Source organism: Oncorhynchus mykiss, chromosome 25 (assembly GCF_013265735.2).
Source record: "Oncorhynchus mykiss isolate Arlee chromosome 25, USDA_OmykA_1.1, whole genome shotgun sequence".
Taxonomy (NCBI): domain Eukaryota; kingdom Metazoa; phylum Chordata; class Actinopteri; order Salmoniformes; family Salmonidae; genus Oncorhynchus; species Oncorhynchus mykiss.
The window spans coordinates 8,572,035-8,591,880 of NC_048589.1; the positions used below are offsets into that span (position 1 = coordinate 8,572,035).

Below are 19,846 nucleotides of genomic sequence, written 5' to 3' on the forward strand. Positions count from 1 at the left end.
GAATAAATAAGGTAAATAAGGTATCCCTTTTCTTTTTTTGAATAAGGCTGTAAAATAACAGAATGTGGTGCATTTTCATTAGTTTGTTACTGTAGGCTATATGTAAAAACAAAAAAAAGTGTTCCATTCATTTTTTTTTTGTGGACTGCCTTTGTTACAATTATGAAACAGAAAGCAAGTCTGTTGGAATGGGGTAACAGCTTATTTTTTATGTCAAAATAAAAATACCCCAACCACCGAGGCATGGTCAGCAAGACTCGTGGTGAAATTATGGACACATCAATCAGTAGCCTAAACATCATAAGCACCAAATGTGCTTGATAAAGTGAAAATCAGAACAAAAACAATGGCATCATAATGAATATAAGTGTCAATAGGACATTCAATTATTGTCTGTGCTTACATGGTGTTTGTCTTTACTCAATGGAATAGGTTGGAGCATGTCCATGTCACAAACAAAAGCTGGTGAGTGCATTGCTGATGTTTTTTGCTTGAGATGTATGTCTGCTCTCTTAGCGATTACATTTTGTGCTGATAATCTGCCCGTAGTATTGGCATCGGCTTATTCTATCGAAACGGTGCAATCTCATCCCCTCTCCTGTCTCAGATTTGGTAGAGCATGGTTCTTGCAATGACAAGATGGTGGGCTCGATTCCCGGGACCACCCATACATAAAAAATGTATGTACACATGACTAAGTCGCTTTGGATTAAAGCAGCTGCAAAATGGCATATGTAAGACAGGGTTCCCAGGGTGGTTTAATTAGGCGGTTATCGGAGCATTTATTATTATTTTTTTTGTGGGGGGGGGGGGGCATAAAACACCAGCAGACAAGCTCCAATAAATTCCCACACATCTTAATCTGTCCTTAGCACAATAATTGTCCACAGTCCACTGCTTCCATGTTTGATGGCCTCAACTGGAAATATAACCAATAACTACAAAGACATCACATAACTAACATCCTTTCTGATGTTTAAAGATTGAAGTCTGCAGGAATTTTGTCAATACCAAAGCAGCAGAGGGAGCATAATGTATGATTTTTTTTTTTAAACACAAAATGGGCACAATGTTCAACATCAGAAATGTTATGCTACAGCATTATAACATTGCATATTACATCTTGATAGTTGACTACATCACATGAATAAACCATCCACCTAATACAGGTCCCATCATGGGTAGCTTTGAGTCTACATGTAAATCCTCTTATGGCTCCTAAGACTGAATGGAAGTGAGATATTTATCAGGCCTGTTGAAGTACGTACGGTGCGGTTCCCAGTCAGCCCATAAATTTAAAAAAAAAAAAAAGTATGTGGGGTGATGCAGACACCAGTGCAGTAATGGGCAGACCAAGGTTCATAGGTTAAGGAGGGTTTCCTGGAACATACATACACACCGAACCTCCTGCCTGCCTCACAAGCTTCCTGTTCCCTCTATGGAAGAGAGGATATGGAAAATACCTTGGGATATCTGCTGTAGCCTGACAGGATGTAGGGAAGAGTGTAGTGGTGCTGGTGAGTCAGTGATCAATGCAACATTAGCCTCCAACCTAAAGGAGGCCATTCGGGGCTTGTCAGAGAGTAACTTGGTATTTTTTCTTAGCGGGTATTCTAGCAAAATCTTTTATTATTATCCAGAACAGACAGCATTGATTAAGCACATTATCAATAAGCCTAATGCAGGGTGACCCAACTAGCAGACAGCGGGTTTGACATTATTAGTCAAATATTATATCTGTTTGGGCTTCTTACGAACAATTTTTAGTCTACAAATTATTTGTAATTATGTTCCGGCACCATGAGGATCCGTTCAGGAACAAAATAACCCTGCGGCTGAATCTAGTTGATGATTCCTGGCTTAGTGCATTGGATGTACCTTCAGAACATAGCTACTTTGATGGTTAAACTCCGCTGTTGATAACAAGCCAGAATTACGCCACTAATATTTTTGTGATGCTGATTTCATGGCAACTGAAGAATCATGGCATGCACATCACTTCAATAAACAGTTACAGTAAGAGCTACTGTATAGCTTTGTCAAACAATCATTGGATAAAAATATTAACTAGATATTGTCTAATAAAAATGTCACATGCATATACTTACATTCTAACCTGACAGCTTAAGTCACATGTCGACATATTTACCTAGCTAAATATGGAGTATCAATCAAGACAATGGCTACATTTACCGAACAAAAGCAGGCAGGCTCGAGATAGATAGTAATACCGTTATGAGCTAACTAGAACCGTTTAATAACATTTGCAAATGGCATGCTTAGGCAGCTTCTGTAGCTACAGCATTGTGAGACAATTCCACTTAGACATTTTAGAGACATAATACAACGCAAAATTAAAATGAATGCGGATAATTTTAGCTACCTAGCTATATCAGTATTTTGACGAAGTCTATCTCGTTGGTTTTTGCAAACTGCGCTCGCTCCACCATCATCACATAGCTAGCTAACCACTCCGTTAGCTAGCCACGAGCTAACAAGTGTAGCCTATAGGTTATATCTAGCTACCTCGGTAAATGGTTTGCAAGAATACTACAGAGGAACTTACATCAATGTGTCCCTTAAACGATACGTCTGTATTCTTGATGTGGCTCAACGAAAAACCGGTTAAAATTCCCGCATACAAAATATAATTGACAATATCCGAACTCTTACTTTGGTACTCTGTCGACCGGTAATTCAGCAGCAGCCTACCCACAGCTGAGCGGACTGAAGTCCACCTGGGAGGCAGAGATGACGTCACTGGGAATGAGCTTCTTTCTAAGGAACAGTAAACGTAATCATAATGATACCTGTAGCATAAAGGTCGAGAAGTTGTATTAGTTGCAGCGTAACTTGATAATCTGCATTCGGATGTACTATATTGTCGAAGGATATTGATTCTCACTTGATACAGATAAAAGTCATGCATTTGTCCTTGTTTAATGTTTTATAGCTATAGGATTGCTTTTAAATTATAATATTGTTTCCCCCTTTCCCCCAGATAATAATGGGGAAAAGTACAGCAAATTAACATACATCACAATGGTTTCAATAAAAGGTGTGTAAAATGCTACTTCAAGCTCAGAAATATTTGAGGCTGGTAATCAAATCAAATTAAAATCAAATGTATTTGTCACATACACATGGTTAGCAGATGTTAATGCAAGTGTAGCGAAATGCTTGTGCTTCTAGTTCCGACAATGCAGTAATAACCAACGAGTAATCTAACAATTCCAAAACTACTACCTTATACACACAAGTGTAAAGGGATAAAGAATATGTACATAAAGATATGAGCAAGATGCAGTAGATGGTATCGAGTACAGTATACACATATGAGATGAGTATGTAAACAAAGTGGCATAGTTTAAAGTGGCTAGTGATACATGTATTACATAAAGATGCAGTAGATGATATAGTACAGTATATATGTAAACATATTAAGTAGCATTGTTTAAAGTGGCTAGTGATATATTTTACATCAATTCCCATCAATTCCCATTATTAAAGTGGCTGGAGTTGAGTCAGTGTGTTGGCAGCAGCCACTCAATGTTAGTGGTGGCTGTTTAACAGTCTGATGGCCTTGAGATTGAAGAACAGCTTCTGTCTCTCGGTCCCAGCTTTGATGCACCTGTTCTGACCTCGCCTTCTGGATGATAGCGGGGTGAACAGGCAGTGGCTCGGGTGGTTGTTGTCCTTGATGATCTTTATGGCCTTCCTGTAACATCGGGTGGTGTAGGTGTCCTGGAGGGCAGGTAGTTTGCCCCTGGTGATGCGTTGTGCAGACCTCACTACCCTAACACTTTTTTAAGACATCACCTGAAGACAACATATTCCTCATTGAAGCCTATAATGGGTTTGTAGATCTAATTAGGACATATGATACCCATTGTATCACATTTACCACAGGGAGAATGCATGTAAACATCACATTAAATGTTTACTTTCTTTGTTCATGTTATAATCCTGTCCTCCATGTCCAGTTCACATGTCAAAGACCGCAACTGCACACAATGCCAGTCAAACAGTAGTTTTCTGGGTAACTGACCACAAGGGTGAACCATTGGAGGAATTAACCTTTATCCAACCATATAATTGATTGGGATCAGTGAGAACATCTCATTGACAACCCGAGGAAGAGTGGATGAGTCAATTTGAGACTGAGGATAGAAGGATAGGAAAGCTTTGTCTTTCAGGGAGGGACTATGACAACTGGAGAGCTGAGGCTGAGCCAATGGAATAGAGGACAATTTAAATTAGATTAATAGAGCAGTACATCTGAGGCTGAGCTCCCGTCACCTCTGTTGAGTCAACAGACCACCATGCAAGGGGAATCCCACATCCGGAGATGGGCGTAAACAAGGAACAAGGCAGAGCACATGATGAAACTGCAGTGAAATCAACATCTCTCCTAAAGTGGGTTGGTTGATAGGGCAGTTAAACATTTCTTACAGTCTCGTTTTTGCATAGGCAACTACCCGGTCCTTAAAATAACTGCTTTATAAAAAGGACCACCAAACATGAATTGGTACTTAAACATTTACTTTATTTTTCACTTTCTTCTACTTCAAATGAAATTGAACAATGCTAGGCTGCTCGCTTAACAGATGGGCAATCCAACAAAGTGCCCCTCACAAATAATGCAAGTGCTATGAGAACTTAGAGACATTCAAAAATGTACAAAACAATAAATTACAACAATCTCATGTCTCTGACATTACATTTTCAAGCATAACAGGACATTAAGAATAAACCGGTTATGCCTTAAAATTAAAAAGGTGAGGTATGTATATATACATACATACAGTAACAATGTGATACAGAGTAAGGTAAAGGAACTAAATGTACAGTCACTGAGCCAGGTCCATTGGACCAAGGCAGACTAAATAACCCCACCAAATCAAATGGTGAATTTCATCGTATTGAATACTATATCCATTTAAAATGGAGGTTATGAGTCATGTGTGTCCTCTTGTTGATGTTGAATTTTGAGGACGAGTTTCCTGATATCTGCTCGCTTGCGCTTCACCAGCATCAGTGGAAACCATTCCTTCAGGTCCATGGGCGGCTCAAAATCTTTTGGGGGATTCTAAATCCCCAAAAATAAATTTTAAAAATAAAGACTTCTTTAGAAATCTCTGAAATATTAGCATGGTACAAGTCTCATTTGTGGGGCCAGGAGTTATCTAACCAGTATTTATTTCCTGATCATATCACGGTAAAAAAAAAAAAAAAAAAAAAAAAACTGACCCGATTCATCCTATTGATTTTTATGTACTGAACTCAACAATGTATGTCCTCACCTGGAAAAAGCTCTCCACATATTGAAGCAGGTAAACACCACAGTCGCTGTAGTTGTCCTGCTGAGGGACCTGGGGGTTTGAGCCCCTCATCGAATCTTTAGAGAAACTCCTCAGACTGCCTTTCCTCACCTCCCACTCCACCTCCAAGTATCTGCATTCACACACATTTCCAAAATCAGTCCGTACTACAGTCGCAAAGGTGTTGCTAACCTGATAGGTGGATAAATAGTAGATAAAATCTTACTCTTGCAGGATCTTCACGACCCCCGATCTCACATGGCCTCCTAGGGAATCCATGATCAGGATACAAGGTCTGTTTGAGGAAAAAGCAAAAGATTTGATATGATCAGACAGTCTGTGATAATTCAAGGTATTGCTCACCATGAGGACATTGTAAATCTTATCAGTTTATGGTACATACAAAGAATGATTCTGGTGCCATCTAGTGACATGAGTGAATAACATTTTCTTGCAGGAATAATACATGTTCAACTAGTGTGAGAACTACAATAGTCTACAAGGCAGCTAGCTGTAAGGTAAAGGAGCAGGTTAAAACCCTAGCCCATGGAACTTACTGTTTACAGGTAGTGGGTTGGGAGGAGACATCGACACTGTCCTGCTGTTCACTCTCATTGCACTGGTCCTTGATATCGAGAAAGATTTTTAGTGTCAAATTCTGACGTAACATACTTGATAGTGTCTTTCAGGCCATTCTTTCTCTAATCACCCCTTTTGATAGTAGTATACTGTCAAAAAAACTAATGTCAAAATATATATACAGATCCATTACCTGATTTGAATCCTGAACAGGAGAAAAGGCAAAGATATCCTTTTCTATTTCATATCCGTTGCAATCATCTAAAACATAGTTCACATGCTCCCAATTCAGCAGTTGAGCGGTCATGACTAAATGCAATTCCATTTATAATGCAGTTAACGATTAACTAGACTGTATTCTCTTCTCACTCACCTGAGAGGAGCTGCTTCTTTATCAGACCTGTGGTGGTGGGGCTCACACTGAGCTCCTTCATGACCGACTCCAGCTCCTCTCCGCCCCCACCGTTTGAGCACACACACAGCCTCACCCCTATGGTGAGGTCGCAGTCTGGGGCTTCTGGGCCTGGCTGACCCCTGGTGCTGCTGCCCGGGGGGCTGAAGAACAGGGACATGGGGTTGGGGGAGGTGTAGTCCATCAGGAAGCACTTGTCCAAGCTGCTCTCTGCTTCCTCCAGCCAGGCTGGGAATGGGGAGTCTGGAGACAGGGGCTCCTGCTGGAGGTCCTCTAGGCCAGGGAAGCAGATGACCGCCAGGAACCAGTGTGCCCTGGGGAGAAGAGGGTGTTTTGACATAGATGGAAAGAAGAGTTGAGAAGGTGACTCAGGTAAACTAAACCATATATGGGAACATTGACATTTTGGAGGAAAGCATACCTTAAATAAGATGCAAAGCAATATCATGACAATTTATGACCGAGTATATACTGTAATAGTATGCATGAGAGGATGGACTCACGATTCATTTATGGGGACAAAGATGAAGTCCTTCTGGAAGAGGTCAACATTCCTGGTCCATGTTCTCACTCGGTTGTGTCTCCTTTTCTTCACACTGGAATGAACGGTTGAGGTTCAGTTTAATTGTCCCACAGAGCTGGAACCTATTGGGCACTGGTTAAGTACAGTCGGCATACTACAGTACTTACGGTAGGTCCTCATAGCATGGGGTCTTTCTCTGCTCTGTCTGAGTGAGGCACTTGTAAAAGAAGGAGCTGAACATGTGACTCCTGTTGGCATCCTCCTCTTTCAGCATTGCAGAGACCAAGTACCTTGACAAACAATGAAGTATAACGTAAAGCAAAATTAAGCAACTTAATTCCATAGGAATGCAGATACTGAAACATACACCTATATTAACCCACTACAATACCCACTGTGAGCAATGTAAAAGCAGATCTTACAGACTTCACTCACTTCAGGTAAAAGTCAATGATGACATCATTCAAGAACTCTCCCTCGTTGAGACAGTGCAGGTCTTCATTGGTGACAGATATCCCCCCTCTGGCTGGATGAGGGGGGTACAGTATTATCCTAGCAAGACGACAACCCAAACATCACAATGGGGTTAGCAGAAGTAGTCAATTTTTCACTATAAGAAGAGCACAAAGGGAATTGTCATTCACCTTTTGACTGGCCCTTTGAAGGTGGATTCAATCTCCATTATTTCATCATCATCCAAGACTTGTATTGGGGGAGGAGACAGGCATGCTGGGGGAGGAGACAGGCATGCTGGGGGAGGAGACAGGCATGCTGGGGGAGGAGACAGGCATGCTGGGGGAGGAGAGATCCGTGGTAGGGCAAAATAGATTTGTGGTGGGGCAAGAGAGATCCGTGGCGGGGCAAGAGAGATCAGTTGTGGGGCAGGTGCAATCCATCTTGGGGCAAGAGGCTTGGAAGATGGTGTCTGTTTACTGGAGCCACAAATGGAATCCAAAAACTTCTGATGAAACGCATCAGAGGTCGGAGGTTTAGATGGACTTGAAATGGCCTGGGATACCTTGTGCATAAATGATGAAGCTGGGCGAGGAGGAGATTTAGGTGGGCATGCAAAGGGCTCTGAAACTTGCTGCAGAGAGGAAAACAGAGGACACATAAAATCCATAGATGCTTCATCAGGTTATGTCATTGTGGATGATGCTCCATTAAATGCCTACAACTCAAGAGTGCATAAGTAAATGGATTTTCATTTATTAAACTTTCCACCATGCCCCATCAGTAACATTACATGTTCAGCATGCTTACCTTCTCTGGGGTTGGATGGGAGGAATGCATCAGTATTCTGTTGGCCTCCACAAATGGCAACTGTAATGTGAAATCCTCAGGAGCTTTATTTGCTCTGCCAATTCCTCTAAAGATTTTCTCCAGTTCAACTTTCTCCAGGTCAGACAGCATATTCTCAAACACTAAGATTATGTAGTTCTCGCCGAGATCTGACGAAAGACGACAAACTTCAGATATATAGACCGAGGGATTAAGTTTGATGAAGTCAGCAAACTGAACTTACATTGGGGAAACAGGGGAGTCTACAGACGAAAATCTACAGTATTAAGAGTTCCCTTGGTCAGTTCTTTGAGAAGTGTTCTGTAATACTCACGTTGGCCCTTACTGTCATACCAGGCACCCCCGTTGGCTCGGGACATCTTGAGGAGAAGGCGGAGGCGCTGGGACTCCCCTGATGTGGTCTTGAGGAAAAGGGCAGGCAAGTTTCGGGCATGGCACCACGCACAGCTGGCCAGACTATACGACCACAGCCGCACTAACATTAACAGATTAGGGATGGAAAAATGTATTAAGGCCTTTACATACCGTCTGTGTGCTACATACCTCAGTTTTATGACTCACTTTTAACAGCTTCAGCTCTTTGCTGCTCATATGTTCATCCCAGTGGAGGCTGCTGAGGGGAGGTCGGCTCATAATAATTGCTGGAATGGAGTAAATGGAATGGCATCAAACACATGGGAACCATGTGTTTGATGTACTTGATAGCATTCCACCTATTCCGCTACAGCCAATACCAGCAAGCCCGTCCTCCCCAATTACGGTGCCGCCAACCTCCTGTGGTTTATCCCAATAAGGCACAAATTCAGACTGAAGGGCTTTCTTTCTTACCTTGTTCATCGATCTGGATGTACTCTGCTGTAAACTGAAACAGAGTCAAATAACCTGAGTCAGAGCAATACTGGAATATCAGTGTTGTGTTCTCAACTGGTAAAGAGTTTTAATTTTGAAATACTGTACTTTTTTCAATATTATACTGAAATAAGCTTACGGTGACATGCTTGGAAGGTGTCCTGCGCATTGTCCCCACTCTCACACATCTGCAGAACACATCAATCCCCTCAGAAATGTCAGCAGATGTATTTTTAGGAGGAGGTGATATGGGATGATTCTGTTTGACTCTTCGCCGTTTTGTGGTAGATTTGTCTGGGACCAACTTTCCAAACTTTGAAGGGAAGCATTAAAAATGGTAAAAAACATGAAATAACAGATGGTGTTAATAGGTATAAACAAAATCACATACATTAGGGTTGTATTTGGTGTGTACAGATAGGTCACTCAAATGTGACATTTCCCTTGACTAAGTCATTTTACCAGTCAAGATTCTTATCAAGAATCCAATTGACCTTTTATGACTGACAGACTACGGCTACACAGCATTGAGTGTTTCTGATACCGGGTCTTTCATTCGCTTCTTCCTTGGTCGTCTGGTTTTGGAGTTGGTAAAGTAATTGCTTGTGAAGTCATCGTCATCAGCGACTGTCTCCAAACTGCCACCAGAGGGCGTTGGTGAGGAGTGACTAGTCCCTGACGTTGGTGTACCAGAACAGACTGAGGTTTCTTCCTTGTCATCACCTGACAACACAATTACATAAAAACAATAAGCATTATGTCAAGGATTGGATTTACTCTGTACAGTAGGCTTCTTATGAAATGGCAGTCAAGTGAATAACAATTTACCTGCAGGTTGTAGGAGAGAAGGATTTTTCTTGGGCGATTCTTCTGCTTGAAGACATACTGTGCCGTCAATCCTATAATGCATTCCAGACATGAGTGATACATTTTTAAAATCCTTCATGACCTTTTAAATAAGGGATACCTCACCTTTGGGCATTATTCTGAAGCACGAAAGCAGGGGTAAACGCATGTTGGAAGATGCTGCCTTGGACAACCACTCCTGGAGAGGGTACCTGGCTCAGAAAGAAGTAGTCACTGCCGTTGAGGACTGTGCTGAAATGCACTGCTTCAGTTTGAGAGCTGTGGTGACAAAAAAAGTGAGTTTTAAAATATGTGGATTTTCAAAAGCAAAATATAATTGTTAAACATGAATGAGTTTGTAGCTAAGCAAACTAAACTTCATATAAACACATACCTAGGCATCTTGCCAATTCCCAACATATGGAGTCCAATGGCATTTCCTTTGAGAGATCTTTTCAAAGGTTGATTTGCACAACGTTTTTTCATTTGTCAGTCAGCACTGCAGGTAAAACTGTTGGAAAATAAAACATATCAAATTGAGGAAATGCAAATCCATTAGTCACCCATCCTTTATTTAGCCTACCCACAACACTAAGCATGAGAACTGCATTGCTGGGTTGCTACCAAAGTAAGATAAACATATATTCATTGGAAAAACATCAATATTTTTCACTGTCACCGAGGTCCAACTTGCAAGGGTTATCTTTAGCTAGCTTTCTTCTTTCATTCGGTACTATGTTAACGTTAGTTAGTTATTTTCACAACAAAAAAAAATAATAACCACTCTCTTAGCAATATTAACTAAACTGTTGGAGAGTAGACGAATGTTATGTGAATTGAAACGCAAAACATTCTTCTGAACTGGATAAACAAACCGTGATAGTTAGCTAACGTAAATGTCGTAGCTAATTTAGCCAGCTAATCAGTTCGCTCGCTAGCTTGATATGAACGGATTGCATACACAGCTATTATGGTTGGTTAATGTAACTTTTCATGAATCTAGCAAAATACTAGCCTTGTTTTTCCCAGAACATGTCTGCAATTCTGAAGATGACCGAAATTATTCGCACGCCCACCTATAGCCACCTATCCGTGGTGTCATCAAAATGTGAACGTTCAACATTGATTGGAGGCTGAGCCAATCAGCGCCTCAGATGCCTGTTCATCACATTGTAACAATGAGCGACCAAATATAGTTAAGTATCAGAAGTAAAAGTATAAATAATGTAAAATGCATTATATTAAGCAAACCATACGGCACAATTGTCTTTTTTTGTGTATTTATTTACAGATAGCCAGGGACACTACAACACTCAGAGGTTATTTACAAACGAAGCATTTTGTGTTTAGTGAGTCCGCCAGATCAGAGGCAGTAGGGAGGACCAGGGATGTTATCTCGGTACCATTTCCTGTCCTGCTGAGCGTTCAAAATGTAACGAAGACTTTTGGGTGTCAGGGAAGGTTTATGGAGTAATAATATTATTTTCTTTAGGAATGTCAAAAATATAAATCGTAAAGTACAGATACACCCAAAAACTACTTAAACAGTACATTCAAGTATTTTTAGTACTTAAGTAGTTTACTTTACTATTCATATTTTTGACAACTTTTACTTTTACTTCACTACATTCCTCAAGAAAATAATGTGCTTTTTACTCCATACATTTTCCCTGAAGCACAAAAGTGCTCATTACATTTTGATTGCTTAGCATGAAGGAAAATTGCCCAATTCATGCACTTATCAAGAGAACATCCCTGGTCATCCCTACTGCCTCTGATCTGGTGGACTATTTAAACACACATGCTTTGTTTGTAAATTATGTCAAAGTGTTGGCGTGTACCCCTGGCTATCCATACATTTAAAAAACAATAACATTATGGCGTCTGGTTTGCTTAATATAAGATTTTTACAATTATTTATACTTTTATTTTTACTTTTGAAATTTAAGTATATTTTAGCAATTACATTTACTTTCGATACTTACGTGTTTCAAAAAAATCTAATACTTTAAAACTTTTACTCAAGTAGTATTTTACTGGGTGACTTTAACTTTTACTTGAGTCATTTTATATTAAAGTATCTTTACTTTTACTCAAGTATGACAATTGGGTAGTGTTTCCACCACTGTACTAGAGATGTTGGTTATGTAATTATTATCCAAGCATGTGCCTTATTCCTGAGAAAGATTTGCACGGATTCATTTTTCTAAACTACCCCCTGTAATTCTTTACCTTTTCCATTAAATTAAGTCTATGGCAGAAGTCTGGTGTTTTTTATTCTAGGCGTAATGATATTTTAACATCAGGCCTAGACGATATTAAGGCTTCAGTGATCACTCGTGCTTGGCTTCCAAATGTATAGGTGTCCCCATAGGCTAAATATTTAAATTGAGGAAATGTGATCATAATCATTATTCTAGCGATCCACGTTAGACGCCCATCCATCCTGCTGATGTGAGCTGCTGGGCAGCACGCTTGTATTTGATATGCATTTATGGATGAGAACGTGAATTTGACACTTCCAAAAATGAACTCAGTGGGGAATGGGGATTCCCTGCTTTGCGATCTGTTGGGATTCATTAAATAGACTTAGGCACTATGCTTTTTTTTCCTTCACATTTAATTAAATTAACGCATTTTCAACTTCAATTCATTGGCACAAAACTTGCGTCAGACAAAAAAAATGTTTGTCTCTGGTTTGCATAGCTTTTGATATTGAGTCTCTGCCTGACAAAGTGATTGATGTTAGGATATTCCATTTATCCCGTACAAGTTTATATGCCAAATAAATTTAAGACATTACAGGTGTCAAGTTTATGGGCATGTGGCAGCAGTCTGTAGAAGGGAGGTTCCTAGGTGTGAGAAGTGTGCAGACGGGCACTAGACAAAGGAGTGTGTAGCATTGGGGTAAGAAGCGGTGTGTGTTAATTGTATGGGTACCCATGGGGCTGGGTGGGAATCAGAAATGTCTGGTGCAAGAAAGGCAGGTTGAGGTTACTTAGAGTAGAGCATATTGTGCCGTACGCTGAGGCAGCGGAAGTTGAGGAAGATGGGTCAAAGAGGATTCGTGTGAGTAGTGTCGATCTGTATCAATACAGAGGGATAGGCCAACGAGTAATATATGCTTTAGTAAGATTGGCTTTTTTAGCATTCATAGCAATGGTTATAAACTGTACTGCAAGGATGGAACGTAAATCACAGAAAACAGAGGTTGTGGTGGCAGCTGCAGAGAAGTATTTGGGTGTGCGAGATTTGACGTCAGAAGAGTTACAGGGTTTGTTGAGTAGTTGTGTCCTGTCCTTTCAGGCCTGAGGTAGGACTAGATAGGTTTAAATAGTGGAGTATGGTGGTGGGTTTTTAATGAGTGTAGGGTTAGATGGTAGGGTATTTGTTGATTTTATTTCCCAGGCCTCTCTCGCTTCCATCCTCTGTATTCCTCTGTATAGCCCTGGAACCAGTAGCCTAGGCCAATGCGTGTCCCAGAAGTAGCAATATAGTAGGACTATGGTCAACCCAATAAAATTATTGAATTAAGTTAACGTCTTCCTATCAGTCTAATTCGCATATATATTGTGATTGGTTATTGAATCAGGATAACCTCGAGCTCATTAATGATAGAATGTTCATATTTGAAGATTGCTGAAAGACCAGTTTGGTAATGACGAGTAGAACGTTAGCTAAAGCGACTGGTACTCAGGCTAGCAGAAAAGCACCTTATAGATGTTGTACTTAAATGTTTTTGTGTAAACTGAGAACTGACATTGCAACTCTTAGGTTGTTGTTTTGTACTAGCTACATCATAACCTATTCACAGAACATATATTTCAGTATTCATGTGAAAATCAAGAATGGACCTTATAGTTTTTAATCCCCTTTAATTTAGTTTGTGTGTTATCAGAAGTGGATGTTGTCAATGACCCCCAATGCTTTCCCATCCAATTATCTTTGAAGCCCCAGCTGCCTTTGGCTTTATCTGTGAAACGACCTATCACACACATTCTAGGGTCCTGAGCAGGAAACATGAAATCCCTGGAAAAAACACCAGTGTGCAACCCCATGTTAACTCATGTTGATCATTTGGAAAAAAATCCCAAGCTGAAGCTACTTGCTGCTTTGTGGGTCTGGAAAACTCCACAAAAGGTAGGTTACATTTAGAAATATTGATGTGACCTGAGACCCATATAACAGTATCCTGTGTATGTCATGATGAAGCAACCTTGGTTGGTTTATCTTTGGATGTTGTTTGGCTGTATGTGATTTGTCACAGCACTCTATTGTTTCATCTGGCATGTGCCAAGGCACTTTTCAAGGGAATTTACCTCAAAGCCAGATAAGGAATTTTGGTCTTAGGTCAGATACATTCTGGCCTAGGCTACTGCAAGTTTCACCAATTTGTTGTTGTTGTTATATTGAGTGATGTGAAAGGGTTGGTTTGAGGTCTCCAATCTGTTGTTGTGATGGACTGTGTAAAAGCACACTATCACATAGACCTGGGTAATCATTACTCATATCAGACTTAATTGTACCATGATGTTGTTTTTTCTCAATTTACTGCAAAACAGTCTTAACTCTGCTCTTCAGATGTACATGTAACTGCCAAAATAATGGAAACATTAAATGGGGGGGGGGGGGGGGGGGGGATACAAAGGATTTTTAAAGCAGGTGCTTCCACACAGTGTGGTTCCTGAATTTTAATTTTAATCTTGTATAAAAATGCTGGGCAGGCCATTATTGCCATGTCTATGCCCCCATAGGATGACAACCCACTGGGCACACACTGGTTGAATCAATGTTGTTCCCATGTCATTTCAATTAAATTACATTGAACCAATGTGGAATAGACATTGAATTGACATCTGTGTGCAGTGGAAATGCCCCCATCCACAGGGCACGGGTAGTCACTGAATGGTGTAATGATCATGAAAATTATGTAAACCATATACCATGGCCGTCTCAGTCACCAGATATCAACCTAATTTAACATTATTGGAGATTCTGGAGCAACGCACGAGACAGCGTTTTCCACCACCATCAACAAAACACCAAATTATGGAACTTCTCGTTGAAGAATGGTGTCGCATCCCTCCAATAGATTTCCAGACACTTGCAGAATCTATGCTAAGGTGCATTGAAGTTGTTCTGGCGGCTCGTTGGTGGCCCATAGGCCCTATTAAGATACAGTGCCTTGCGAAAGTATTCAGCCCCCTTGAACTTTGCGACCTTTTGCCACATTTCAGGCTTCAAACATAAAGATATAAAACTGTATTTTTTTGTGAAGAATCAACAACAAGTGGGACACAATCATGAAGTGGAACGACATTTATTGGATATTTCAAACTTTTTTAACAAATCAAAAACTGAAAAATTGGGCGTGCAAAATTATTCAGCCCCCTTAAGTTAATACTTTGTAGCGCCACCTTTTGCTGCGATTACAGCTGTAAGTCGCTTGGGGTATGTCTCTATCAGTTTTGCACATCGAGAGACTGACATTTTTTCCCATTCCTGCAAAACAGCTCGAGCTCAGTGAGGTTGGATGGAGAGCATTTGTGAACAGCAGTTTTCAGTTCTTTCCACAGATTCTCGATTGGATTCAGGTCTGGACTTTGACTTGGCCATTCTAACACCTGGATATGTTTATTTTTGAACCATTCCATTGTAGATTTTGCTTTATGTTTTGGATCATTGTCTTGTTGGAAGACAAATCTCCGTCCCAGTCTCAGGTCTTTTGCAGACTCCATCAGGTTTTCTTCCAGAATGGTCCTGTATTTGGCTCCATCCATCTTCCCATCAATTTTAACCATCTTCCCTGTCCCTGCTGAAGAAAAGCAGGCCCAAACCATGATGCTGCCACCACCATGTTTGACAGTGGGGATGGTGTGTTCAGGGTGATGAGCTGTGTTGCTTTTACGCCAAACATAACATTTTGCATTGTTGCCAAAAAGTTCAATTTTGGTTTCATCTGACCAGAGCACCTTCTTCCACATGTTTGGTGTGTCTCCCAGGTGGCTTGTGGCAAACTTTAAACAACACTTTTTATGGATATCTTTAAGAAATGGCTTTCTTCTTGCCACTCTTCCATAAAGGCCAGATTTGTGCAATATACGACTGATTGTTGTCCTATGGACAGAGTCTCCCACCTCAGCTGTAGATCTCTGCAGTTCATCCAGAGTGATCATGGGCCTCTTGGCTGCATCTCTGATCAGTCTTCTCCTTGTATGAGCTGAAAGTTTAGAGGGACGGCCAGGTCTTGATAGATTTGCAGTGGTCTGATACTCCTTCCATTTCAATATTATCGCTTGCACAGTGCTCCTTGGGATGTTTAAAGCTTGGGAAATATTTTTGTATCCAAATCCGGCTTTAAACTTCTTCACAACAGTATCTCGGACCTGCCAGGTGTGTTCCTTGTTCTTCATGATGCTCTCTGCGCTTTTGACGGACCTCTGAGACTATCACAGTGCAGGTGCATTTATACGGAGACTTGATTATACACAGGTGGATTGTATTTATCATCATTAGTCATTTAGGTCAACATTGGATCATTCAGAGATCCTCACTGAACTTCTGGAGAGAGTTTGCTGCACTGAAAGTAAAGGGGCTGAATAATTTTGCACGCCAAATTTTTCAGTTTATGATTTGTTAAAAAGGTTTGAAATATCCAATAAATGTCGTTCCACTTCATGATTGTGTCCCACTTGTTGTGGATTCTTCACAAAAAAATACAGTTTTATATCTTTATGTTTGAAGCCTGAAATGTGGCAAAAGGTCGCAAAGTTCAAGGGGGCCGAATACTTTCGCAAGGCACTGTACTTTATGTTGGTGTTTTTATTTTATTTTGGCAGTTACTTGTATCTGTGTGTGTGTTTGTCAGTGTATATCTCATACAATTTCTTCCAGTCCATCAACCCATCCATGTTGCAGGATGAGAGGAGAGAAGCTGATGCCTTGTGTACTTATCACTCTACTGGGGCTGACCCTGATGGAGTCAGCTCATGGACAGCACATGTCAGACGAACCCTGCTCTGTCCAAATTCTCGTCCCAGGACTCAAAGGCATACACTCACGCTTTCATCAAAAATTAAAGAGTTTAAAACACGCTCAGAAATCGTATAGGACTCATAGGATTGCAGTGTGCACTATTTATCAACAGTAATAACATTTCAGAGTTGTGCAGTTTGTGTTTTGATTCATGAAGCTTTCTCTCCATTTGACAGGAGAGGAAGGAGAAAAGGGAGTGAAAGGAGCACCTGGGAGACCAGGAAGAATGGGTCCACCAGGGGAGATAGGTAAGCCTCTATCTTTAAAAACAGAAGAAAAAACAACGTTCAGCATTCTCTCTGTACAGGTGCTATGCTTTGATGATGATATCCCTCACAATATCACAAAGTTTTGACTCTATGGAGGCTGGACTTGGGAAACTTGGGCGTGGTATGTTTTTCAGCATTGTAGGATGTTGGGAGTAGTTATCTGCTAGCTAATTTGGTTGTCATGAAAAGCTTTTTGGACACGCCTACTGATTTCCCTTCGGAAAAGGTCTTTGGATAACCCTTTGGCCTATCACTAGGGTGTCTCACTACATTTGTGGACTTATTTATTTTACAATAGACTAGAACCATACAGATATTTTTCCAGAATGGTTTAAAATCATATTTCCTTTAACAACATGATTCTATGGGGTATTTATTTAATTGGACCGTTATTGCAGGAACTAGAGTAAAGATCACAGCATGTACTGACAATCATTTCTCCTAGAGGATGTTGTGCGCTGGTTACTGCTAGGCAGTCCAGAGCAACAGAATGTTTACTTTAGGTCAGAGGTTGTGTGAGAAACCTTACCCAGAATCCCCTGAATCACTGACAATTGTTTACAGCAGCTGTTAATGAGGACTGGTCATAGAGCTAGATGGAGTACCCTAGTGTCCAAAAGCCGATTTTAGCATGGGCAGCACCATTGAGGACTTTCAACATTTTTGAAGTAGTCAACTGGGTGGGACTTCCTATGGGTTAAGGAAGGATCACATAATTCCATCCAGGTCACCAGGTGGGAGCAGCCAATGGGTTTACCTGTGAATAAACATTCCATAACTGCAATTGGCAGTAAATTGCAGTATGCACCCTTTCAGTTTTTGTCATAGAACTAGTAGAAGAATAAAATTCACTACTTCAAAATGGAGATGGCTCTCAGACAATGTCTATCTAAAATACATATTTTTTTATTTAACCAGGTAAGTTGACTGAGAACACATTCTCATTTACATGAGATGCAGAGGCTTTGTTATTTAACCCACTTATTTGATTCTGAAATCAGTAACAACACACTTCTAATAACTGTAAAACATATTTCTCTACAGGACATCTGGGAGTTAAAGGGCAGAAGGGTATAATGGGACATTATGGGAAGATTGGCCCCAGTGGAGTCAAAGGTAGGAAAAAAACAGAACAACTTGCATTTACACTTCTGTTTAGGGATGCATCGCTATATTTTCCATGTACTTTAACAATGTTTCTACTCTCAGGTGTAAAGGGAGATATGGGTGATGCTGGATCAAGGGGCCCGAATGGTGATCCAGGTACAACATTTATTTGTTTGGAGAAACATTCTAGGTCTAGTTAACAATAAGCCCAAGCCATGTTTTGTTTTGTCTCACCAGGTGTTCCATGTGAATGCACACCCCTGAGGAAAATTATTGGTGAGATGGACATCCTAGTGACACAGTTATCCAATGAGCTGAAGTTCATAAAAAATGGTACGCTTTCAGGATGTCTGGTTGAATGTTAAATTAGGAATTTCCAATGAATAATGTAAAGACATAGAGCTGTCAGCTTCCTTTCAGTATTAGTTTCAATGCTCGTATCTTAGACCATTTTGCTTTGCTTTCTTCTATTCACAAAGTAAATGCTGGGTTTATATGTCGGTGTGATTATAGAAATACAAGTGCTCATTTTTCAGCACTGCCCTCCCCTGCAGCTGTCGCCGGCATCAAAGAGACCGACAGCAAGGTCTATCTGCTGGTCAAGGAGGAGAAACGCTACACCGATGCAGAAGTCTATTGTCAGGGGAGGGGTGGACACCTGGCCATGCCCAAGGACGAGGGGGCCAATGCGGCCATCGCTGGGTACATCACAGAGGCGGGCCTGAGCCGGGTGTACATTGGTATCAACGACATAGACCGCGAGGGTCATTTCACCTACGTGGATAATTCCCCAATGAGCACCTTCAGTAAGTGGAGGGAAGGGGAACCCAACAATGCCTACGATGACGAGGACTGTGCTGAAATGGTGGCGGTGGGGGACTGGACCGATGTGGCCTGCCACCCCACCATGTACTTTGTCTGTGAGTTTGACAAGGACAGTGTCTAAGGAGCATTTGTTTGAAAGTGGTAGTGAATTATAGAGAAGCCTTTTATCGAGTTCTACAGATGTTGTTCAGTATGTACAATTATTTTGACACAGCTGCATTTAAATATCTATGCTAAATATCATTGTACAGTATGAAAGATTGAGTACTGACATGCAACAACAGTTATGTAAAGACATGGTGTTTCTTCTCAGTTGTTAGTTTTCTTCCTTTTTGACTTGAATGTTTGACTTGAATGGATGATGTTTTTATAAACCATTGCATTTAATGGATACAGCAATTTCTACCCTGATCTCTTAATCTACTTGGAATCTGCTTTTTGAAGATGAAACTTTTTTTTGTCTTTCTCATCATGTTTATGTGAGTTACAGTGCCTTGCGAAAGTATTCGGCCCCCTTGAACTTTTCGACCTTTTGCCACATTTCAGGCTTCAAACATAAAGATATAAAACTGTATTTTTTTGTGAAGAATCAACAACAAGTGGGACACAATCATGAAGTGGAACGACATTTATTGGATATTTCAAACTTTTTTAACAAATCAAAAACTGAAAAATTGGGCGTGCAAAATTATTCAGCCCCCTTAAGTTAATACTTTGTAGCGCCACCTTTTGCTGCGATTACAGCTAAGTCGCTTGGGGTATGTCTCTATCAGTTTTG

The 19,846-nt window shown here is 40.6% G+C and overlaps 3 protein-coding genes across 15 annotated transcripts in view; 1 reads left to right on the plus strand and 2 right to left on the minus strand.

The window, feature by feature from the left end:
- LOC110505310 (unconventional myosin-VI) overlaps positions 1-2,825 on the minus strand; it is a 98,926-nt gene extending 96,101 nt beyond the window's left edge. For 3 of the 7 annotated variants that reach the window (XM_036962305.1, XM_036962304.1, XM_036962302.1), the window contains exon 1: positions 2,567-2,755. The gene's annotated coding sequence lies outside the window, so the exon portion shown is untranslated. Of the gene's footprint in view, positions 1-2,566 lie in introns of all 7 variants that reach the window. The other 4 variants (XR_005039460.1, XM_036962303.1, XM_036962306.1 and 1 more) reach the window with 4 other exon arrangements.
- A 1,700-nt stretch (positions 2,826-4,525) lies between these two features.
- LOC110505312 (sentrin-specific protease 6) lies at positions 4,526-10,964 on the minus strand. 4 transcript variants are annotated; one of them, XM_021584472.2, is made up of 19 exons: positions 10,848-10,964; positions 10,227-10,343; positions 9,959-10,111; positions 9,815-9,885; positions 9,531-9,709; positions 9,126-9,299; positions 8,966-8,999; positions 8,451-8,612; positions 8,099-8,286; positions 7,480-7,922; positions 7,271-7,387; positions 7,003-7,125; positions 6,816-6,908; positions 6,274-6,626; positions 6,094-6,161; positions 5,879-5,946; positions 5,548-5,616; positions 5,304-5,454; positions 4,526-5,089 (listed from the first exon to the last, which is right to left on the minus strand). In XM_021584472.2, exons 2-19 carry the CDS (start codon positions 10,316-10,318, stop codon positions 4,952-4,954), a joined length of 2,676 nt encoding a protein of 891 aa, XP_021440147.2. In that variant the 5' UTR covers positions 10,319-10,343; positions 10,848-10,964; the 3' UTR covers positions 4,526-4,951. The 4 variants fall into 4 exon arrangements, with proteins under 4 accessions (XP_021440147.2, XP_036818897.1, XP_036818896.1 ...); XM_036963002.1 differs by having other exon boundaries at positions 10,909-10,929; XM_036963001.1 differs by lacking the exon at positions 10,848-10,964 and adding an exon at positions 10,708-10,815.
- A 1,778-nt stretch (positions 10,965-12,742) lies between these two features.
- Positions 12,743-19,640, plus strand: colec11 (collectin sub-family member 11). Of its 4 annotated transcripts, none has more exons than XM_021584473.2 (7): positions 12,743-13,972; positions 16,701-16,881; positions 17,044-17,115; positions 18,181-18,252; positions 18,346-18,399; positions 18,481-18,576; positions 18,780-19,640. In XM_021584473.2, the coding sequence occupies exons 1-7, from the start codon at positions 13,853-13,855 to the stop codon at positions 19,187-19,189; spliced, it is 1,005 nt and encodes a 334-aa protein (XP_021440148.2). In that variant the 5' UTR covers positions 12,743-13,852; the 3' UTR covers positions 19,190-19,640. The 4 variants fall into 4 exon arrangements, with proteins under 4 accessions (XP_021440148.2, XP_021440150.1, XP_021440151.1 ...); XM_021584475.2 differs by having other exon boundaries at positions 12,744-13,972; positions 16,727-16,881; XM_021584476.2 differs by having other exon boundaries at positions 12,744-13,972; positions 16,751-16,881.
- The last annotated feature ends 206 nt before the right edge of the window (positions 19,641-19,846 follow it).